The sequence below is a fragment of the Pristiophorus japonicus genome, chromosome 10 (genome assembly GCF_044704955.1).
Source record: "Pristiophorus japonicus isolate sPriJap1 chromosome 10, sPriJap1.hap1, whole genome shotgun sequence".
Classification (NCBI taxonomy): domain Eukaryota; kingdom Metazoa; phylum Chordata; class Chondrichthyes; family Pristiophoridae; genus Pristiophorus; species Pristiophorus japonicus.
Window position 1 is genome coordinate 178,609,763 of NC_091986.1, and position 25,056 is coordinate 178,634,818.

The following is a 25,056-nucleotide window of genomic DNA, read 5'->3' on the forward strand; positions in this document are numbered from 1 at the left end:
ACCCTTTGCCTGCGGTGAGACCAACTCGCTAAATGTGCTAATCACGTCATTCTCAGCATCGTGCATGCTCCAGAGTCAGAAGATATACTGTTTTATATCAGTGGTATTATCAACAAAGTATATGGGGTAAATGTTACAGGAAGTAGGTGTGACACTTGGAGGAAATACATACAAGACTACTAATACATTATAGATATAGACAGATTTATATATAGAATATCAAAGTTCCACCTATCTTGTCCAACTTGTAGCTAATTGGCACAATTAGAATTTTATGAATCAGAGAAGTTAGATTGAGATTGTTGCTATAGTATAATATTTCAGCTCATCTGTGTTGTACAATGCCTTCCGCCATCTATGTACTGCAATTATCTTTAGCAGATGGCTCTATAGAAGATGTACAAGCTCTAATTTCATGATTTGGTTGATGGGGAACACATGAAAGACAGTCCCTGAAATTTCTTTCAATAATATAAAGACAATGTTCATTAGTGAAGCTACATCTTTGGGCCAGTGGTTTTAAACTTGGGGCCCAAAAGGTTCACTCCAATACATTTATTTTGCATTCACACAGCTTTGCAATTCAGTCCCAGTCCTATTCATTTCCTAATCCTGCTTGTACAACAAACTTCTACTTACGGGATGTGAGTAACCATGTGTTCGTTTTCTTCCTCTGGTTTGGCGTCCTTCGTCATTAGTATCTTACCATAAAAGAGGGGGTCATCTGATGGCTGATAAATTGTTAATTTGGAGGCAAGAACTTGATCGGTCCCTTCCCACTCAAAAACGTATTCATCATTTGCTTCCTGGAAAGATTCAATAATTAAACATCACCTTCTTCTTAATGACTTCATTACATATTACACAATAAAGCAAAAGACTAGATGTGAATATAAATTTTATCAGTGGTTAAATCTCTTGTTCTTCTACCAACACCGAGTACCAAGTATCACTCCTCTCGAGTTATGGTCACTATTTCCCAATTGTTCTCCTACTCTCATTTAATTGTCTGCCCTATTTCATTTCAATAAACAATTCTTACCTGTTGGGCCAGAAATTGAGGACGCAATCAGGATAAATTCTTAAAAAGCTGTTCCTCACTCTGACCACCTAAATATCCTTTATCCCAGTCTATCTTGGGATAGATAAAATCATCCAATTAATGTACTGTTGTTCTAGCATATCTTTCTAAACTGTAAAAAATATCTTCTCTATTGTTAATTTTTTTTGCTTTCATTTCTTCTTCATTAGCTTGTTTATTCTCTCCACTTGCCATGTTAATTTAAACCCACTCCCATAGCACCAGCAACTCTCCCAGCAAGGACATTGGTCCCAGCCTTGTGCAAGTGTGAAGCCACCCAGTAAAGGGCCAATCTTGTTCAATAACTGGTCCCAATGCTCCAAGAATCTGAATTATTCCCTCCAATACCATCTGTCAAGGCATGCATTTAACCTCCCTTATCCTGCTATTCCCACATTGACTAGCAGGTGTAATCTGGAGATTATTACCCATCAGGTCCTGTTCTTTAATCTGTCTCCTAATTTCTGCTAACTCCTTTTGCAGGATCTCAATTCTATTCCCTTCTGTAATTGGATCTGACATGAACTACGATTGTTTCCTTTCTCATTGGAAAATCTTTTGCACCTATGTTCCCTAGAATCTGAGAGGTAGACATTATATAGAATTCTTATTATACAGCTATAAAAGTACACATTTGTTCTCCTGACAATGGAATTCCCTTGACATTTCTTCTGCACTTCAACTTCCCTTTTGGTAACTACTTATCCACAGTGCCACATTTTTGCTTATTGTTGCAGTTCTCCAAGTTACTGCCATTATCACAGGTAACCAATACTGATAATACCGGTTTGTTAATTCAACATTCCTACTCCGAAAGTCATCCAATTCCTTTCCTTACTAACTCCCCCTGCCTGTAGGATGACCACCTCCTGGAATGTGCATTCCAGGAACCCTTCAACCTTCGGTATGGATGAACTGTCCAAAACTGCTCTTCAAGTTCAGAAATCTTGAGCTCAAGTGCAAGAAGTTCATTTGGTTGACAGATGCACAGCATATCAAAGACCTCAGACAGGTGCTGCACAATCTCGGCTTCAGCTGTCCCCATGTTAAACTGAAGTGTTTTCTCTTGAAACTAAGAATAAAATCAAACTTAGTGATTTAATCCTTCAAATATAATTTGAATGCAAATGCACCTCGAGGTTGAATTCTTGCTAATCTCTTGTTGCTCGACTAATTAAAACAAATTTATACCATGTTAATTGACATGGCTGAACTACCGCAGGAAAAAAAAACAGCCAATCATATCATTTATGCAACCAATTAATGAACCTATTACCAATTCACAGGTAAGACACCAAATAAATAAGTTTAAACAGTTACTAAACACTTTCTAGTATTGAACACTTAAAATTATGTAAATTAAATCCAAAATACAGTAAGTAAATCTTTCAGTATATTTGACCCAATACTGAGGCTGAACACATTCTCCCGGCCTTACAAGCTCTACTGAACTCTTGCTAATCACAATAATCTGAGGAATAAGAATAAAAGTGCTCATTGTTGCAATCCCCTCCATAAAAATGGTAGACTAGGAGTATTTAGGGACAGAATTACAAGTATACACCCAACATCATCCTATGATACTAAGAGCTTGTACAATTTTTGGTCATTTGACCATTACTAACAATAACATCCAGTTACTGTAATACACCCTTTTAAATATGATAATGCTGTAAATTTGCAGTATTATCTTGATAGGCAATATTCATGTTACAATAAAATGCACTCCATTTGAACAGAATCATCTATTTAAGCCAGAGAAACTCAAAATAGTTCCCCAACACAATTAATTCCAAACAATTTACTAAAGGAAGTTTATCTACAAGTAACCAAGATTGTAGATCAAGCAACATGTCTAGATTTTGAGTCTAGTCTAGCATCCCATTCGACAAACCATTAAAGTTGATCAAATATATATTTTCAGAAGTAATTATTTGTTATAATGTACATTAGCAATCAACCATACAGAGCAATCATGTGCTTATAAACAACTCAATCTTATACTGCTTATTTGCTTCAAATTTGTAATTTCGGTTTCATTTTTGTGATGAAGAATTAATTAGTATATATTCAAACAGATGAATACATTTAAAATTATTTCAATTTTGAACATGTTCACTTTCAAAAAATCCTCATAGCTGAATTGGAAGTAGGCATGTCAATTTTGTCCCATATTCCCAATGTAATAAATCACTGCAATTGGAAGTAAGCTCGATGGTGTCTGAACAAGCCCCACAAGATATATGAAGAAACCAGCCAAAGAACAGGAGGTACTTACATGGGTTGGCCAGACAGCTGTTTGCAAGTCATCAGATTTGCTAGCTTTTTCCACCTTTGCATACTTTTCCACCTAGAGCAAGTGCCAAATTTGAAACCAAAATTAATGAACAGAAAACAGAAGAGCTTTTCACTTTGTAAGCTTCACACTATGAAACCCTTAAATGAGTCACTCTCCCACTGCCACCGCAAAATTAATATAAAAATCTATCCTTTAAAATTCACTTAAAAAATTGTATTCAGAGATGCTAAAGCAGAGAATCTAAAAACTGAATGCAAGTTAACAACGAGTATTTATATAGCACCTTTAACGCAGTAAATAACAATTACACAAATTTCCCAGACATCTACTTAAAGGCTGGATTTGGGGGCCGCAAACAGCCGTCAAATTCTGAAACACGTAAAGGCTGAAGCCTTAAGAAGCCTGCAAAACTGAACAGAACATGTTTATCACAATTACAGAAAATAAAAGACTATTGTTTATATTAAATGGAATGGAGTGCAAATGGAATATAATGTGGAGAAATGTGACGTTATCCACTTTGGTGGGAAAAATAGAAAAGCAGAGTAATTTTTAAAATGTTGAGAGATTGGGAAATGTTGCCGTTCAGAGGGACCTGGGTGTCCTTGTACACAAATCACTGAAAGTTAACATGCAGGTACAGCAATCAATTAATAAAGCAAATGGTAAGTTGGCCTTTATTACAAGAGGATTTGAGTATAAGAGTAAAGACGTCTTACTGCAATTATATAGGACCCTGGTGAGACCGCATCTGGAGTATTGTGTACAGTTTTGATATAATTACCTAAGGAAGGATATACTTGCCATAAAGGGTGAGCAACGAAGATTCGACAGACTGATTCCTGGGATGGGGGGATTGTCCTATGATGAGACATGGAGTAGACAAAGGGGCGAATTTTCGGCGAAAACGGTAGCGATACGTGAAACTTACCGTTTTCGCTGCGCTACCGTTTTTAGGCCAATCTTTCGGCTTTTACATCTGCGCATCAGTAAGGGAGGCATTGCAGAAGCATTCGCAGCGCAAAACGCGAGTTTCGGCAACTTTAATCCGGGGCCGGGAGCGCTGCGAGAGAGGCCTTGGGAGGGAGGAAAAAAGAAAAAAAAATTCCAAAAACATTTACAAGACCCGTAACTATCTAATTGCTGCAAAAAAAATTTAAAAATAAAAACTTTAACTTATCTTTTTTGCAGGTTTTCGTACTTACCGCTGCTGGCAGGGCTGCACCGATAGGTTTGGCCTGTTGGTGTTCTGGGTGCGGCGTACGGGTCGGGAGAGTGCCGAAACTCAGATGGAAACACAATCAGCATGTCGGCACACCTCTCCTCGGTGGTACTTGGAAGCGCCGCCGCAAACAGGTAACTGAGGGTCCCGTCCGGGCTTTGCGACCGAGTTTTCGCCGCGGAGGGTCAAATCGCGGCGAAAACCCAGTCGCAAACCTGCTGAAAATCCGGCCCTAGGCCTATATTCTTTAGAGTTTAAAAGAATGAGAGGTGATCTCATTGAAACATACAAAATTCTTTCAGGGCTTGACAGGGTAGATGCAGGGAGGATGTTCCCCCTGGCTGGGAAGATTAGTACCAGGGGTCACAGTCTCAGAATAAGGGGTCGGCCATTTAGGACTGAGATGAGGAGAAATTTCTTCACTCAGAGGGTTGTGAATCTTTGGAATTCTCTACCCCAGAGGGCTGTGGAAGCGCACTCATTGGGTATTTTCAAGACAGAGATCGATAAGAGAATCAAAGGATATGGGGATAGTGCAGGCAAGTGGAGTTAGGGTAAATCAGCCATGATCTCATTGAATGCCGGAGCAGGCTCGAGGGGCGAAATGGCCTACTCCTGCTCCTATTTCTCATGTTCTTAAGTATTACAGAATTCCACAACTATATATAAAATCATATCATGTAATTTTCTGTCCATTCATTCCTCTTTGAGGCTGAATCACGCTCAGATTCCTGACTTCAGGTGAACTCTTAGGGCTGGATTTTGATCAAAAACCGCCACCACCGGATTACCATGCAAAAAACCACTATGATTATTCAATTAAGATCAAAAAATGGAATTAAAATCCACCCGGCAGGAAAAATCGGTATTCTACATGGATTCTCAGCAGAAAACGCAATCCTGGTCAAATTTAGTCATATTTAGTTCAATTTAGTCTGAGGCTATGAGTTGGGCCTAGGGAGGGGGGAAAACACAAAAAATATTTAAAAAAAAAAAAAAATCGGAACACATTCACAGGACCCTTTTCCAGTGAATCGCTGCAAAATAATTTTTTTTAAACTTTCACATACCCTTTTTTGCAGGGTTTCATGCTGACCGCTGATCGAAGGGCTTCTCCGGCGAGTTTCTCATCAGCGTTTTTCTCCCCCTCAATTACGATCACCGCTGCCACCAAACTCGGGCGGAAGCGTTTGTTTCAGTGTTGCACGCCAGCGGTCCACTCCCCAGCAGTATTTTGAAACCGCCAGCGGAACATTTTGATGAAATTACCACCGGAAAAGAGAAAAACCGCCAAAAAACGCAGTAGAAAGGCTGATCAAAATCCAGTCCTTGGTGTCATTATTTTGCTCCCCACGCCCTTTTCGGCCCAAATGACCCGCTTTGACTACCTCTCTACCCAAGTTCCTCGGTGGCCTGGGACACACTGGCATTATACCTACCTTCTCATTTTCAGTTTATTTAATGAACCTGGTAATAGTCCCCACGACTTATTCGGTCACGTTGGTGTCAATGCAATTTGCCCGATATATGTGGTGACCGGTGTTGCCAAATTTTTTTTTAAAAGCACGTTTCTCCATTTCCTGTTGTGTACATTTACAGTGCCATCATTCAATACCTCGTATACACAGACTCTACATTCTCATGAGAAAGATGCCCCTTCACTCCCTTCCCGCTGAGCCCCTATTCAATGTTTAGTGACAATGCTTGGTTATTGATGTGAAAATCATCATCTTCATAGGCAGTCTCTTGGAATCGAGGAAGACTTGCTTCCACTCTTAGAATGAGTCCTTAGGTGGGTGAACAGTCCAATACGAGAACCACAGTCCCTGTCACAGGTGGGACAGATAGTCATTGAGGGAAAGGGTGGGTGGGACAGGTTTGCCGCACGCTCTTTCTGCTGCCTGTGCTTGATTTCTGCAAGCTCTCGGCGATGTGAAAATACGCTAAATGACAATAAACACACCGTAGTAATGATCCAAATGGGAAATTGTTCCTTTCACAACTCAATCAGCTCTTCCTCATCAACCGTTTAAGAGGCAGTCAGACTGTGGCAGGGGTGGACGGAAGGTGTCTGTAGGAGGGTGAGTTAAATGGGCCAAGTCCACTTTCTCATCTTAAATGTCATTTTAATTTTAAAAGAGAACTGGAATGTATCTAGTTCAGCAAGTTGACAAGAAGGGCTCACAGCAGAGGCAGAAGTTCGAGAAGCTATGTATGGGAGGTTAGCACTTGATGACAGATAATCGCACATAAACAAGGTACAAACAGCTGCTTGAACTGCCCAAAATAGTCAGCATGCTTAACACTGTTTAGGCACGCCTTTGTAATTGATGCCAATGGTAATGGGAAATTAGATAGTGCCATCTGCCCGATATAATCAGGGATGGTGTAAATGGTGGAGACTGTACCCACCTACTCCTTGCATTTCTACTATTACAATATTCTCAATTAGAAATTTAAACACATTTTGTAAGTGTTAATAATATAAAACCTTTAAACTGTAACCTCTTTCACAGCTTTAAACTTCCATGCATGTTTTCAATATAATGGCCCACAAATTGCTGGAGTGGCACATCTTGCGGCAAGCACTGTGAATTGGATTGTTTATATCACCCATTATTTCGTATTACTTATGCAGCGCAAATTGCTGGAAATGCGAATTGATAATGGCATGGCGACGTCAACAGGGCATCTGAAATCTCATGAACGTCGTATCTCCTTAACCATTGAAATTTAAGGATAAGAAAGAAACAGAGTGAACGATGGTGAAGCAAATAGGGTGAATTAGAGCCAAATTAGAAACAGAAAGATAAAGAGAGAGAGAGATTGCATTAAGAGTGTTAGTCAGAGTAGGAATCGCAGGATAGCGCAGATGAATATGTGGCTTGAGGAGTGGTACAGAAGGGAGGGATTCAAATTCCTGGGACATTGGAACCAGTTCTGGGGGAGGTGGGACCAGTACAAACCGGATGGTCTGCACCTGGGCAGGACTGGAACCAATGTCCGAGCGGGAAGTGTTTGCTAGTGCTGTTGGGGAGGGGTTAAACTAATATGGCAGGAGGATGGGAGTCTATGCAGGGAGACAGAGGAAAGTAGAATGGGGACAGAAGCAAAAGATAGAAAGAGGAAAAGTAAAAGTGGAGATAAGAGAAACCCAAGGCAAAAAGCAAAAAGGGCCACATTACAGCAAATTTCTAAAGGGGCAAAGGGTGTTAAAAAGACAAGCCTGAAAGCTCTGTGCCTCAATGCGAGGAGTATTCGCAATAAGGTGGACAAATTAACTGCGCAGACAGCAGTTAACGGATATGATGTAATTGGCATCACGGAGACATGGCTCCAGGGTGACCAAGGCTGGGAACTCAACATCCAAGGGTATTCAGCATTTAGGAAGGATAGACAGAAAGGAAAAGGAGGTGGGGTGGCGTTGTTGGTTAAAGAGGAAATTAATGCAATAGTAAGGAAGGACATTAGCTTGGATGATGTGGAATCGGTATGGGTGGAGCTACGGAATACCAAAGGGCAGAAAACGCTAGTGGGAGTTGTGTACAGACCACCAAACAGTAGTAGTGAGTTTGGGGACAACATCAAACAAGAAATTAGGGATGCGTGCAATAAAGGTACAGCAGTTATCATGGGCGACTTTAATCTACATATTGATTGGGCTAACCAAACTGGTAGCAATGCAGTGGAGGAGGATTTCCTGGAGTGTATTAGGGATGGTTTTCTAGACCAATATGTCGAGGAGACAACTAGAGGGCTGGCCATCCTAGACTGGGTGATGTGAAATGAGAAAGGACTAATTAGCAATCTTGTTGTGCGAGGCCCCTTGGGAAAGAGTGACCATAATATGGTAGAATTCTTTATTAAGATGGAGAGTGACACAGTTAATTCAGAGACTTGGGTCCTGAACTTAAGGGAAGGTAACTTCGATGGTATGAGACATGAATTGGCTAAAATAGACTGGCAAGTGATACTTAAAGGGTTGACGGTGGATGGGCAATGGCAAACATTTAAAGATCACATGGATGAACTTCAACAATTGTACATCCCACTCTGGAGTAAAAATAAAATGGGGAAGGTGGCTCAACCGTGGCAAACAAGGGAAATTAAGGATAGTGTTAAATCCAAGGAAGAGGCACATAAATTGGCCAGAAAAAGCAGCAAACCTGAGGACTGGGAGAAATTTAGAATTCAGCAAAGGAGGACATAGGGTTTAATTAGGAGGGGGAAAATAGAGTATGAGAGGAAGCCTGCTGTGAACATAAAAACTGACTGCAAAAGCTTCTATAGATATGTGAAGAGAAAAAGATTAGTGAAGACAAAGGTCCCTTGCAGTCAGATTCAGGTGAATTAATAATGGGGAACAAAGAAATGGCGGACCAATTGAACAAATACTTTGGTTCTGTCTTCATGAAGGAAGACACAAATAACCTTCCGGAAATACTAAGGGACCGAGGGTCTAGTGAGAAGGAGAAACCAAAGGAAATCCTTATTAGGCGGGAAATTGTGTTAGGGAAATTGATGCGATTGAAGGCTGATAAATCCCCAGGGCCTGATAGTCTGCATCCCAGAGTACTTAAGGAAGTAGCCATAGAAATAGTGGATGCATTGGTGATCATTTTCCAACAGTCTATCGACTCTGGATCGGTTCCTATGGACTGGAGGGTAGCTAATGTAACATCACTTTTTAGGAAGGGAGGGAGAGAGAAGGCGGGTAATTATAGACCGGTTAGCCTGACATCAGTAGTGGGGAAAATGTTGGAAACAATTATTAAAGATGAAATAGCAACACATTTGGAAAGCAATGACGGGATCGGTCCAAGTCAGCATGGATTTATGAAAGGGAAATCCTGCTTGACAAATCTTCTAGAATTTTTTGAGGATGTAACTAGTAGAGTGGATAAGGGAGAACCAGTGGATGTGGTGTATTTGGACTTTCAAAAGGCTTTTGACAAGGTCCCACACAAGAGATTGGTGTGCAAAATTAAAGCACATGGTATTGGGGGTAATGTACTGACGTGGATAGAGAACTGGTTGGCAGACAGGAAGCAGAGAGTCAGGATAAACGGGTTCTTTTCAGAATGGCAGGCAGTGACTAGTAGGGTGCCGCAGGGCTCAGTACTGGGACCCCAGCCATTTACAATTCACATTAATGATTTGGATGAGGGAATTGAGTGTAATATTTCCAAGTTTGCAGATGACACGAAGCTGGGTGGCAGTGTGAGCTATGAGGAGGACGCTAAAAGGCTGCAGGGTGACTTGGACAGGTTAGGTGAGTGGGCAAATGAGTGGCAGATGCAGTATAATGTGGATAAATGTGAGGTTATCCTTTTTGGGGGCAAAAACACGAAGGCAGAATATTATCTGAAAGGCGGCAGATTAGGAAAAGGGGAGGTGTAACGAGACGTGGGTGTCATGGTTCATCAGTCATTGAAAGTTGGCATGCAGGTACAGCAGGCGGTGAAAAAGGCAAATGGTATGTTGGCCTTCATAGCCAGGGGATTTGAGTATTGGAGCAGGGAGGTCTTACTGCAGTTGTACAGGGCTTTAGTGAGGCCTCACCTGGAATATTGTGTTGAGTTTTGGTCTCCTAATCTGAGGAAGGACGTTCTTGCTATTGAGTGAATACAGCGAAGGTTCACCAGACTGATTCCCGGGATGGAAGGACTGACATATGAGGAGAGACTGGATCGACTGGGCCTGTATTCACTGGAGTTTAGAAGGATGAGAGGGGATCTCATAGAAACATGTAAAATTCTGACGGGACTGGACAGGTTAGATGCAGGAAGAATGTTCCCAATGTTGGGGAAATCCAGAACCAGGGGACATTGTCCAAGGATAAGGGGTAAGTCATTTAGGACTGAGATGAGGAGAAACTTCTTCACTCAGAGTTGTTAACCTGTGGAATTCCCTACCGCAGAGAGTTGTTAATACCAGTTCATTGGATATATTCAAGAGGAAGTTAGATATGGCCCTTACGGCTAAAGGTATCAAGGGGTATGGAGAGAAAACAGGAAAGGGGTACTGAGGTGAATGATCAGCCTTGATCTTATTGAATGGTGGTGCAGTCTCGAAGGGCCGAATGGCCTACTCCTGCACCTATTTTCTATGTTTCTATGAGAGAGAAATAAAGAGATAGAAAGTAAAATATATATATATTTTTTTTTAAACCTCCAAGAACAATTTTCTACCTGCCGGAGTTTCTGTTCCCTTTCTGGGCCTCTTGAGTGGCATGTCAGGACCACAAATCTTGCCATTAACAAGGTTCTTACAACATGAATTACCAGCCCTAAAATGGCTGCAGTGAGATTAACTCGTATTAATAGCACAAATCCAGCAATTTAATGGTACACAATGGAGAGGCTCATGGCGAGATGGTAATTTTTTTCAGTTTTGTCAAGGCTAACGGCAAATCGTCCAGCAATTTTTGGCGTATCGGAACTCATGGCGTAGCTCAAACCACTGGGTTTTTTTTTTAAACACACCAATAATGGCAGGTGCCGTGAACTCGTTTTCAGCAATTTCTGGGGAATAATCACACAGCATTCTGGATGGACTCCAAAGAAAGCAAACTTACATCAATTTCAGATGGCACAGTGAGCTGGCAAGGATTCTGCTTCCACATATCAACGCACTTCCAAAAAAGGGGGGAAAAAAATCCTGTTAGAACTGTGTGCAATAGAAAATAAAACATAAACATTTGTTTTTGAAAAATGAAAAGGAACATACATTTCCAGCTCTTGAAATTTTAAGGTCAATGGTTGGTGCTGGCCTTCTTTCCTTTCTTTTTTGTAAATAATCAAACAGTTTGAGATGAGGTGGTGGTGTGAATTGGCCTATCTCCTGCTGTTTGTTCAATGCTGGCCGAGAGTACCGTTTCATACACCTATTGAAGAAAGCGAGAATGGACAATTAAAATAATCCAAATTAATAACCAGTAAACAGAGCTCAAAACATAATACAGGCTCCCTTATCCAGAAACCTTGGGACCTAGCTTGTTCCGAATGAGGGATATTTCCGGATAAGGGGAGGTCACGTGTTTTCAGTGTGCGCGCGCCGATTTGCTGGAATAACCGTCAGTCAGACAGTCTCAACTCACATTGGAGACCAAACTATTCTAGAGATCTAGAGTTAGGATATTCTCAAGATTTATAGAATGGTTAGCTGATCCCGAAATATTAAAAAGGTAAGTCTTTGAAAACATTTTCTGAACAATTTTTATTGGAACTTCCATCAGTGTGGTGTTGGCAGGCCGTCGGGCCCCGAGGTGTCGGAGGGCCATCGGGCCCCGAGGCGTCGACTCCGAATTCGGGTAAATTTATTTTATATTGATATTTTTCGAGGATTTGGGGTAAATTTATTGTGGGTCTGTAAGTGTAAATGGGCAAGTTTTTTTTTCATTGATAGTTTGAGGATTTTGACTGACCGCATTGTGTGCATGCGCCACCCGGCGGCCGGGAATGGTTCCGAACAAGGGGTGGTTCCGGATAAGGAAGTTTCGGATAAGGGAGGTTCAACCTGAACACGATAAATTCAAAATCTATTTCCTTAATTCTGGATTGAATAGGAGCAGAGTGAATAAAAGTGGGCTGTAGAAACTGGAAGTGGGAGAACTCATAAAATTCATGGCTTGTCCAGTAGCATGCAGCTCCTATAGAAACATAGAAAATAGGTGCAGGAGTAGGCCATTCGGCCCTTCGCGCCTGCACCGCCATTCAATGAGTTCATGCAACTTCAGTACCCCATTCCTGCTTTCTCACCATACCCCTTGATCCCCCTAGTAGTAAAGACTACATCTAACTCCTTTTTGAATATATTTAGTGAATTGGCCTCAACAACTTTCTGTGGTAGAGAATTCCACAGGTTCACCACTCTCTGGGTGAAGAAGTTTCTCCTCATCTCGGTCCTAAATGGCTTACCCCTTATCCTTAGACTGTGACCCCTGGTTCTGGACTTCCTCTGCAAGCTTCCTCTCATACTCTATTTTCCCTGCCCTAATCAAACCCTTTGTCCTCCTCTGCTGAGTTCTAAATTTCTCCCAGTCCCCGGGTTGGCTGCTATTTCTGGCCAATTTGTATGCCACTTCCTTGGCTTTAATACTATCCCTGATTTCCCTTGATAACCACGGTTGAGCCACCTTCCCTTTTTTATTTTTACTCCAGATTTTCCTAATCCAGAGTAATAACAGGGACAAATCCTAGTCTCAGCCAACACTAGACTCATTCTTCTTCTTCAAAGTTCACATCATGGGAAGCCAAGGAAGTGCTAAAATGCCACGTAACTTACGACTTATAACAGATTAGTGTATGGACAGAAACATGAATTTGCACAAATTTTCAGCAGCAGGAAAACTTGTTCATCTGTCTCTTTGACCATCTCGCGCAAACATACAACTTTTTTGGATTTGGGTTGATCGTGGATGATCATAAAATAAAAATACACATCTATTTATTTAAAACATTGGATACATCTCAAGTCCTAAGTAGAATGATTACAAAAGTTATTTCAAATAGTGCTGAGTTTAAAAAATATACTTTCATAGTCCATCAGTTTTAATAAGGAGAGAAAGAGGCATTGGCCAGCAGTAGCGTATCGAAACAAAATTTTACCGCATAATATTTATCCAACACCCACCTTTTCATTGGTCGAGTGTTCATCTTTTGTTTGTTATAAAGAAGTCTGTTGGTTGTGCATGTTACAGTGAAGGAAGGGTCTAGGCAAAGAGGCTCTGCCGTATGGAGCACCAGCTGGCTTTCAAGGACTAGCTTATCATCCTGTATCATGAAAAAGGTCAAAAGACAAAACTTTACTGTTTTTAACCAAACAAATAACACAGTAAATATCAATTTGGGTGATCAAATGTTCAGTAAAGGGGTCAAATAGAGTTTTAAAAGGTTCCTGGTTATCATATATTGAACAAGTGTGCCCTTTTTACCTGAAAAAAAAATCTTAGAAATTGCTTAGCGATTTTACTCCACTGCCTTCAGCAACGATAAGTACATATTCAAGTTTACAAAATTAACATTTCTATTAAATAGATCCACCATGACACAGCAACCCCATGAGTTGGTTGCTGTTAAATTTACCTGTGTCCATTTGTGGTTGTCACTTGTTATTGCATGTACGTCACAAATCAAAGTCTGCAGAAAAAAATATAAATGGGAGAATATTTACAGGTTGGGAAATTGTACAAGTTCAAGATGAGCATCAGGCAGGCAAGTCGAGCATAATATTATAACCTATAGGAAAGAAAGTACGATAATCATATAATTAACTGTCACAATCACCTTATATAAAGTTAACTACATTAAAATAAATTGTTTAAGCTTTTGCTGACTTAGACCTACAGTTTGGTTTGAGAAAAATACAGAGGGGCAGAATGTGCGGTCAGTATGACAGCATACTCTTATATTACGCCGTCATATCACTTTTGTAACTGTTTACTGGTTCACGTATGCGCTAAATCCCAAATTTGCGATCCGTCAAGTTCCAAATAGACAGATCATCCGCTGAGACTGTGAAATCCTCACGGCTGGCACAGCGTTGGACTAATTGCCCACTAACTGCCCAGCGTTAGGGGAAAGAGGGGGGGGGGGGCAAAGTAACAGTTGTCCATTCCAGTTTAATATTCAACATAACTGTTTGTCCTCAGTCCCCAACCATATGCCTTAGATGAGGCTAAACTTGGTAGACCTGGGAAGAATATTTTCTGCTCCACTTATCATCAAAAGATTTATCAGAACCTGTAAACTTTTCAGGAAACATAATTATCCATGCCACAAAGAAATAGCACAGCAGCCGACACAGAACGATTCACTACCCCGAGGCCAAAGGTTTCTGAGCATTAGATTACAAAGCCTTGGTGCACCTAAATATGATTATTAAAACAATTTCCATGACATTGTCTAATATTATGTTAATTTGAAAACTGTGTATGAAAACTATGAAAGCTGTCGACTATAATACCCAAATTCATTTAATGAAACATCGTTAAGGCAATTAAGCCTCCTGAATACGATTAAGGAACATAATTGCGACACTGTTCACTGCCATAATTGAGTGTCTTTAATCAAGTGATATGAGGAGCAACACTGCCAATACTTTGTATTGTTCTCACTCTGCTGTCCGTCACTCGGACTGTAAATTATTCCCAGCCACCAGACTTTTTGCATAATAAAGTTAAATGGATATTGTTGAAACAAGATTTGCTGCCTAATATTTATTTGCCTACCTCGCTTTGAATAATTGTTTTTATTCATTTCACTAAGTAAAACTGCACAGAACTTCGGAAAGAGATTTGTGTTTATTTTACGAAAAATATTCCGTGCCAGTTTAGCGTGAATGTTATAATGATTACTATTATTTACAGTGGGAGTGATAAGTCATCAATACCTTTCAAATCCATATTCACACCATTTAATTTAAAATGTGATTGATGTCAGGCAACGGAGATCAGAGATTTCTGTTTCCTGATTGGCACACTGCCCCATGTGATTGCAGCTATGCTTATGCACATGATGTGCGCCCCTGGGATCCGTGGGCCACTACGCTGTGCACAACTCCGCAGCGAAACAATGCAAGTTTTCAAAAGGGTCCTTGCATAAGGTTAAGTACGCATTTCATTCGGAGGTCAGCGGTGTACTCCTTAGCTACGGCTCCGAATGCTACTTCAGGGCCAGTATGTCATTATCTTAAATTTCTGTTGGTGACTTTATTTCATTCGGTTAGCAACATCTTACATCTGCATGATGTTCTGTGACTGCAATGAACAAATAATATTCAAAGTTCTGGAAATCCCTACACATAGCATAAACGTTGAACTGGATGTAGAATCAAGTTCAAGAAATAATCAGTTTCAGAACAACATTTAAACCACAGATTATTTTACGACCTTAAAATTATGCTATTTTAAAACTTACGGGGCAGAACAGGAACTACCACAACTTATCTCATCATGGCTGAGTAATGATGGGGCTCAATAATTAGCCTTAGATTTCTGGTTTCCAGAGGGCAGGGAAGGGAAGAAAGAGAAAAATCAGTCAAGGTTCCCATTTCTGATTATCCTATAACGTCTGCAGGAAAGTGTATACACAAAGTTAGATGAGAATATCATCCTTAGTTGTAACTCCTGAAATAGCTCCTGAACACTCTTGGAAACATAGATAGAAACATAGAAAATAGGTGCAGGAGAAGGCCATTCGTCCCTTCGAGCCTGCACCACCATTCAGTATGATCATGGCTGATCATGCAACTTCAGTACCCCACTCCTGCCTTCTCTCCATACCCCCTGATCCCTTTAGCCATAAGGGCCACATCAAACTCCCCTTTGAATATATCCAACGAACTGGACTCAACAACTTTCTGTGGCAGAGATTTCCATAGGTTCACAATTCTCTGGGTGAAAAAGTTTCTCCTCATCTCGGTCCTATATGGCTTATCCCTTATCCTTAGACTGTGACCCCTGATTCTGGACTTCCCCAACATTAGAAATATTTTTCCTGCATCTAACCTTCCAATCCCATCAGAATTTTATATGCTTCCATGAGATCCCCTTGCATTCTTCTAAATTCCAGTGAATATAAGCCTAGTCGGCCCAGTCTTTTTTCACATGTCAGTCCTGCCATCCTGGGAATCAGTCTGAGGAACCTTCACTGCCTCAATAGCAAGAATGTCCTTCCTCAGATTAGCAGACCAAAACTGCACACAATACTCAAGCTGTGGTCTCACCAAGGCCCTGCACAACTGCAGCAAGACCTCCCTGCTCCTTTACTCAAATCCTCTCGCTATGAAGGCCAACATGCCATTTGCTTTCTTAACTGCCTGCTGTACCTGCATGCCTACATTCAATGACTGATGTACCATGGCACCCAAGTCTCGTGGCACCTCCCCTTTTACTAATCTGTCACCATTCTGATAATAATCTGCCTTCCTGTTTTTGCCACCAAAGTGGATAACCTCACACTTATCCACATTATACTGCACCTGCCATGCATTTGCTCACTCACCTAACCTGTCCAGGTCACCCTGCAGCCTCTTAGCATCCTCCTCGCAGCTCACACCGCCACCCAGCTTAATGTCATCTGCAAACTTGGAGATATTACACTCAATTCCTTCGTCTAAATCATTAATGTATATTGTAAATAGCTGGGGTCTCAACACTGAACCTTGCAGTACTCCACTAGTCACTGCCTGCCATTCTGAAAAAGACCCGTTTATTCTCACTCTTTGCTTCCTATCTGCCAACCAGTTCTCTATCCACGTCAATACATTACCCCAATCCCATGTGCCTTAATTTTGCACACTAATCTCTTGTGTGGGACCTTGTCAAAAGCCCGTTGAAAGTCCAAATACACTACATCCACTGGTTCTCCCTTATCCACTCTACTAGTTATATCATCAAAAAATTCTAGAAGATTAGTCAAGCATGATTTCCCTTTCATAAATCCATGCTGCCTTGGACCAATCCTGTCACTGCTTTCACATCTTCAATAATTGATTCCAGCATTTTCCCCACTACCGATGTAAGGCTAACCAGTCAATAATTCCCTGTTTTCTCTCTCCCTCCTTTTTTTAAAAAGTGGGGTTACATTAACGACCTTCCAATCCATAGGAACTGATCCAGAGTCCATGGAATGTTGGAAAATGACCTAATATACATCTACTATTTCTAGGGCCACTTCCTTAAGTACTCTGGGATGCAGACTATCAGGCCCTGGGGATTTATCGGCCTTCAATCCCATCAATTTCAATAACACCATTTCCTGACTAATAAGGATTTCCTTCAGTTCCCTCAGTTCCTCCTTCTTGCTAGACCCTCGGTCCCCTAGTATTTTCAGGAGGTTATTTGTGTCTTCCTTAGTGAAGACAGAAAGAACCAAAGTATTTGTTCAATTGGTCTGCCATTTCCTTGTTCCTCATTATGAATTCACCTGATTCTGACTGCAAGGGAACTACATTAGTCTTCACTAATCTTTTTCTCTTCACATATCTATAAAAGCTTTTGCAGTCAGTTTTTATGTTCCCTGCAAGCTTACTCTCATACTCTATTTTCCCCTTTCTAATTAAACCTTTAGTCCTCCTCTGCTGAATTCTAAATTTCTCCCAGTCCTCAGGTTTGCTGCTTTTTCTGGCCAATTTATATGCCTCTTCCTTGGATTTAACACTATCCCTAATTTCCCTCATTAGTCACGGTTGAGCCACCTTCCCCGTTTTATTTTTACTCCAGACCGGGATGTACAGTTCATCCATGTAATCTTTAAATATCTGCCATTGCCTTTCCACCGTCAACCCTTTAAGTATCATTCGCCAATCTATCCTAGCCAATTTACGTCTCATACCATCGAAATTACCTTTCTTTAAGTTCAGGACCCTAGTCTCTGAATTAACTGTGTTATTCTCCATCTTAATGAAGAATTCTACCATTTTATGGGCACTCTTCCCCCAAGAGCCTCGCACGACAAGATTGCTAATTAATCCCCTCTCATTACACAAGACCCAGTCTAGGGTGGCCTGCTCTCTAGTTGGTTCCTCGACATATTGGTCTAGAAAACCATCCCTTATACACCCCAGGAAATCCTCCTCCACAGTATTGCTACCAGTTTGGTTAGCCCAATCTGTAAGTAGATTAAAGTTACCCATGATAACTGCTGTGCCTTTATTTTGCACGCATCCCTAATTTCCTGTTTGATGCCACCCCCAACCTCACTACTACTATTTGATGGTCTGTACACAACTCACACTAATGTTTTCTGCCCTTTGGTGTTTCGCAGTTCTACCCATATAGATTCCACATCATCCAAGCTATGTCCTTCCTTACTATTGCGTTAATCTCCTCTTTAACTAGTAACGCTACCCCAACTCCTTTTCCTTTCTGTCTATCCTTCCTGAATACTGAATACCCCTGGACGTTGAGTTCCCAGCCTTGGTTACCCTGGAGCCATGTCTCCGTAATCCCAATTACATCATATCTGTCAACAGCTATCTGCGCAGTTAATTCATCCACCTTATTACGAATGCTCCTCGCATTGAGACACAGAGCCTTCAGGCTTGTTTTTTTCACATTCTTTGTCCTTTTAGAATTATGTTGTAATGTGGCCCTTTTTGATTTTTGCCCTTGATTTCTCTGCCCTCCACTCTTACTTTTCTCCTTCCCCCTTTTTACTTCCCTCTGCCTCCCTGCATAGATTCCCATCCCCCTGCCATATTAGTTTAAACCCTCCCCAATAGCACTAGCAACCACTCCCCTAGGACATTGGTTCCGGTCCTGCCCAGGTGCAGACCGTCCGGTTTGTACTGGTCCCACCTCCCCCAGAACCGGTTCCAATGTCCCAGAAATTTGAATCCCTCCCCCTTGCACCATTCCTCAAGCCACGTATTGATCTGAACTATCCTGCTATTCCTACTCTGACTAGCACGTGGCACTGGTATCAATCCTGAGATTGCTACCTTTGAGGTCCTACTTTTTAATTTAACTCCTAGCTCCCTAAATTCAGCTTGTGGGTTCACACATTAAGAATGTTTGCTTGGGTAAGATACCGGAGGTTCAATGGCATCCCAGCATAAAACAATGCCTTCTGGAGAGTAGAAGAGCAAAGACATGAGAAAAGAATTAAAAGTTTGTTTTCAGGGACTATTAAAGATATAATAATGACCTAATTAAAAGTAATTGGTATGTGTGTGTGTGTGCAAGGGGGGGGGGGGGGGGGCGGGGAAAGAGAGTGGGGGGAATATAACTTTTAGCAAACACAATTTATTACCTGCATCGTGGGCCGAAGTAATATATGCCTGCTTTGATATGTAGGCGCTTTCACGTGACCAGATTGCCGATAATCTCGTACTTCAGCTACGACACATCCACAATGAAAAATATTCACCTAACAGGAAAATACATTTTTTTAACAAAAATGGTCACTATTGATTTAATAAATTGGTGCTGACTTTGAAGTCAAAAACAAAGTTGAAAGGAGTCTGTTCAAATGACTGACACTGATTTTGCAATAGAAATAACAGTGAAGCTATCAGTGCTCTGCGTTATTAAAAAGTAAATTGGACAGCAACTTCCAGCAACCGCATATGCGCAGTTAAACAAGAAATTAGGAAGCTGCTCTTCGAGTTGCCCTGTTCCACCAGAAGCTTCACTATAATAGAATCTTGTCGAGAGACTCAGCATTCAAAGACTTGGAAGTGCATTAAGTTGCAGTACTTACATGATAGGTACCCACGAAACATGGCAGAAAAAGTTTAGGTTTCCCATTCAAGCTTAAGTGAATTTTCAACAGCGCGATAAGTCTCAATTACTGCCAAACAACCTCCCTGGCACTAAAAATTAACTTATACAAGTGTGGAGCCTCATTCTTTTAGATTTTAATTATTGTTGGGAAATCTTTACAAATTTAAAAATGTAAATACAATTTAAAAAAATGTTTTTTCTTCATCTCTTATCTCACTCCCAATCTTTCTTTCCCTCTCTAGTTCACTTTCTGTACATGATTTGGCATTGAATTAACTATTTTAACTTACACTTCCTGGTTCAGGCTTGGCGGCCGGAATTTTCCGGGGTGTCAGCGGGCGGGATCTGTGGTGGGTCAGGTGGGAAAGTGTCTTTTTTGACAGCAGGTCGGGAACCCACTACAACGCGCCTTTCCCAATGTCAGGTCTGTCAGTGCTGAGCAAGACCAGACAGGCAGCGGCAGGCAACCCAATTAAATAAATTATAATGTGGTTACCAGACCCTTAACAGACTTTTTTACATTACTTTTTAACTTTAACTTCATGGCCTGTGGCAGGAGTTCAGTGGCCATTGCTCCAGCTGATTATTTGACAGCTTCAAATGTACAGTAAAAGCTCCCAATCAACAGAGGTCACTTTCCTCAGCCACAAGCTGTTTCTCACTGCATTTCCACAACAGATTCCGCATTCTGCAAGTCTCCAACCAGTCTCACTTCATTACCTCTCTCACCATTGACAGATCATTTATCATTTATTCCATCAGCATGCGTGCCATTTATACTGTCTCACCTTGGTCCTCAGAATCGGACCACGATGAGCCACAACACCAGCAGCACAATAACAACCTTCCCTGCAATCACCTGATGCTGCACGGGACACAGGGCATCAGCACCCGACCACATTGCTGCCCGGGAGGCCAGGGACGGCCTCATCATGGCCACATTTACTTCACCTGACGCTGTACATCCTGGTTGCCACATGATGCGCCAGGTTGGCACCACGCCACACCAACACCATAAAGAATGTACGAAATAGGAGCAGGAGTAGGCCATTTGGCCCCTCGAGCCTGCTCCACCATTTAATAAGATTATGGCTGATCTGATCTTGGGCTTAGCTCCACTTCCCTGGCCCGCTCCCCATAACCCTTCACTCCCTTATCGTTTAAAAATCTTCACCTTAAATATATTCAATGACCCAGCCTCCACAGCTCCCTGGGGCAGAGAATTCCAGAGTTATGACCCTCAGAGGAAATTTCGCCTCATCTCAGTTCTAAATGGCCGACCCCTTATCCTTAAGCTATGCCCCCTAGTTCTAGATTCCCCACGAGTGGAAACATCCTCTCTGGTCTCTACCTTGTCGAGCCCTCTCAGTATCTTATACATTTCAATAAGATCACCTTCAATGAGTATAGGCCCAACCTTTCTTCATAAGTCAATCCCATCATCTCAGGAATCAACCTAGTGAACCTTCTCTGAACTGCCTCCAATGCAAGTATATCCCCCCTTAAATAAAGAGACCAAAACTGTACGCAGTACTCCAGGTGTGGCCTCACCAATATCCTGTACAGCTGTCTCTGCTTTTATACTCCATCCCCCTTACAATAAAGGCCAACATTCCATTTGCCTTCCTGATTACTTGCTGTACCTGCATACTAACTTTTTGCGTTTCATGCACAAGGACCGCCAGGTCCCTCTGTACTGCAGCATTTTGTAATCTCTCTCCATTTAAATAATAATTTTATTTTTTATTTTTCCTGCCAAAGTGGATAACCTCACACTTTCCCACATTATACTCCTTTGCCAAATGTTTATATCCCTGTCTATATCCCTTTGCAGATTCTTTGTGTCCTCCTCACAACTTGCTTTCCCACCCATCTTTGTATCAGCAGCAAACCTGGCTACATTACACTCAGTCCCTTCATCCAAGTCATTAATATAGATTGTAAATAGTTGAGGCCCCAGCACCGATTCCTGTGGCATCCCACTAGTTACTGTTTCCCAACCGGGAAAAGACCCATTTATCCCGACTCTGTTTTCTGTTAGTTAGCCAATCTTCAATCCTGCTAATATATTAGCCCCAACCCCATGAGCTCTTATCTTATGCAGTAACTATTTATGTGGCACCTTATTGAATGCGTTCTGGAAATTCAAATACACCACATCCATTGGTTCCCCCTTTTCCACCCTGCTCATTACATCCTTAAAGGACTCCAGCAAATTTATCAAACATGATTTCCCTTTCACAAAACCATGCTACCTCTGCTTGACTGAATTCTGCTTTTCCAAATGTCCTGCTACTGCTTCCTTAATAATGGACTCCAGCATTTTCCCAACGACAGACGTTAGGCTAACTGCCTTCCTGCTTTCTGTCGCCCTCCTTTTTTAAATAGGGGCGTTACATTTTTGGATTTCCAATCTGCTGGGACCTCTACAGAATCCAGATAATTTTGGTAGATTGCAGCCAATCCACTACCTCTGCAGCCGCTTCTTTTAAGACCCTAAGATGCAGGCCATCAGGTCCAGGGGATTGTCCACCTTTGGTCCCATTATTTTACTGAGTATTTTTTCTTTAGTGATAATGATTGTTTTCCGTTTCCCGTTCCCTATAGCCCCATGATTATCCACTATTGGGATGTTTTTAGTGTCTTCTACTGTGAAGACAAATACAAAATACTTGTTCAACGTCTCGGCCATTTCCCTGTTCCCCATTATTAATTCCCCAGTCCCATCCTCTAAGGGACCAACATTTACTTTAGCTACTCTATTCCTTTTTACATACCGATAGAAGCTCTTACTAACTGTTTTTATATTTCTTGCTAGTTTACTCTCATAATCCATGTTCTCTCTATTATTCTTTTAATCATCCTTTGCTGGTTTTTTAAAAATTCTCAATCCTCTGGCTCCCCACTAATCTTGGCAACATTGTATGCCATTGTTTTCAATTTGATACCATCCTTTACTGCCTTAGTTAGGCACCGATGGTTCTCCCTTCTCAAAGTCTTTTTTACTTCTCACTGGAATATATTTTTGTTGAGAATTATGAAATATCTCCTTAAATGTCTGCCAGTTTATCAACCGTCTTATACTTTAATCTATTTTCCCAGTCCACTTTAGCCAACTCTGCCTTCATATCTTTGTAATTGCCTTTATTTAAGATCAGGACACTGGTTTGAGACCCAACTTTCTCACTCTTCAACTGAATTTGAAATTCAACCCTGCAATCATTCTTTTCTAGAGGATCCATTACGATGAGATCATGTATTAATCCTGTCTCATTACACAGTACCAGATCGAAGATAGCCTGCTCCCTGTTTGGTTCCACAATATACTGTTCAAGGAAACCATCCCGGATACACTCTTATGAACCCTTCCTCAAGGCTACCTTGGCCAATTTGATTTGTTCAATCAATATGAAGATTAAAATCCCCCACGATTATTGCCGTACCTTTCTTACAATCCATCATTATTTCTTGATTTATACTCTGTCCAACAGCATAGCTACTGTTAGGGGGCCTATAGACTACGCCCACAAGTGACTTCTTCCCCTTATTATTTCTTATCTCCCACCCAAACTGATTCTACATCTTGATCTTCTGAGCCAGTATCATAGAAACATGGAAAATAGGTGCAGGAGGAGGCCATTCGGCCCTTCGAGCATGCACCACCATTCAATATGATCAAGGCTGATCATGTACTTCAGTACCCCATTCCTGCTTTCTCTCCAATTCCCCTTGATCCCTTTAGCCGTAAGGGCCACATCTAACTCCCTTTTGAATATATCTAACGAACTGGCCTCAACAACTTTCTGTGGTAGAGAATTCCACATGCTCACAACTCTCTGGGTGAAGAAGTTTCTCCTCATCATTTCTCACTACTGCACTGATCTCATCTTTTATTAACAGAGCTACCCCACCTCCCTTTCTTTTCTGTCTATCCTTCCGAATTGTCAAATACCCTTGAATATTCAATTCCCAGCCTTGGTCACCTTGCAAGCATGTCTCTTTTATGGCTATCAGATCATACCCATTTATATCCATTTGTGCCGTCAACTCATCTATCTTGTTACGAATGCTGCGTGCATTCCAATAAAGAGCTTTTAATTTTGACTTTTTACCATTTTTCCATGCTTTGACAGCATCTTCTGAGACACTCTTATTTTTATACATTCTGTCCCTTCCCGTCACACTCTGTTATAATTTCCCCCATCGCTACCCTGCTCTATTTCCTTCTCCTTTCTCTTTGACTGGTTAAATTTCCGCTCACCTGAATCCATCTCCCCACTATTTAGTTTAAAGCCCTCTTTATAGCCCTAGTTATTCGATTCGCCAGGACTCTACAATGATCAAGCCATTCATTTCACATTCATCATCATTGCGTGGGGTACCGTTATGTCTCACCATTCACTGCAACTCACTTAGTCACTTCCAAAAGGTGCGCACAACTTTGTCCAAGACAGGAAAGTGTTGAAAATAAAGATTTCAATGTTTGACAGCACATTAATAGAAACTTTACGTAAACCTTGGAGAAAACAGCTAAGTGGCTACCCTTGTAAATTGTTAGTTGGCATGATTGCACTAAGATGAGGGCGAGTGTGAGGGGTGGCTAGTGAAAGACGGATGTGATAATGTAAATAAAGATGGGTGGGTGGAGGTGCAAGGTAAGTTGGTGTGAGTAATGATGTGCAGGAGTAGGGTAGAGTGATGGGGATGTGATGAGAGGCACAGCAGGATGAGGTCGAGTGTGGCTTTGTACTAACGTTTCCTGATCTAATGAGATCATTGAAATGTTTGTGCCACTGCACCCAGGTCATCCTGACCACATCCCTGCTTATGCCCTCCTGTGCAATGTGCAACCAGGCTGTTTTGGTCTCCTGGGGAGATCTCTTCCATCCATCGGAAGGGAAGAGGACCTCCCTGCGTACTCTGACTCCCTCCATAAGCAAATGGAGGTAGTCACGGGAGAACCTGGGTGCAGCTTCTGTGTAGTCATTGTCAGTGTTTGCAAATGCTGTAAAACACTGACAGCACAAATGTCAAAAGAAAGTTGGCCATGGTCCCTTTAATGAGACCATCTGATGACACGTCATGAATTACATCACCAGACTCGCTTCCTCTAATTGGCCTGAGAAATGTGCTAGGCGGACTTAACCAGCCCAACCAACGTAAATTCATTTTCAACAGCAGGATGGAGCCAGCAGCGGGTCCACGACCCACCAACGACATTGCCT

At 41.5% G+C, this 25,056-nt stretch overlaps 1 protein-coding gene across 11 annotated transcripts in view; it reads right to left on the reverse strand.

The window, feature by feature from the left end:
- Positions 1–25,056, reverse strand: part of supt20 (SPT20 homolog, SAGA complex component) — a 119,597-nt gene that overhangs the window by 62,164 nt on the left and 32,377 nt on the right. For 10 of the 11 annotated variants that reach the window (XM_070892358.1, XM_070892368.1, XM_070892367.1 and 7 more), the window contains 7 exons: positions 19,359–19,475; positions 13,689–13,742; positions 13,237–13,376; positions 11,332–11,488; positions 11,180–11,236; positions 3,360–3,431; positions 640–806 (listed from right to left, as the gene is read on the reverse strand). In XM_070892358.1, the coding sequence (XP_070748459.1) occupies positions 640–806; positions 3,360–3,431; positions 11,180–11,236; positions 11,332–11,488; positions 13,237–13,376; positions 13,689–13,742; positions 19,359–19,475 (764 nt within the window). The remainder of the gene's footprint in view (positions 1–639; positions 807–3,359; positions 3,432–11,179; positions 11,237–11,331; positions 11,489–13,236; positions 13,377–13,688; positions 13,743–19,358; positions 19,476–25,056) is intronic. The other variant, XM_070892359.1, reaches the window with a different exon arrangement.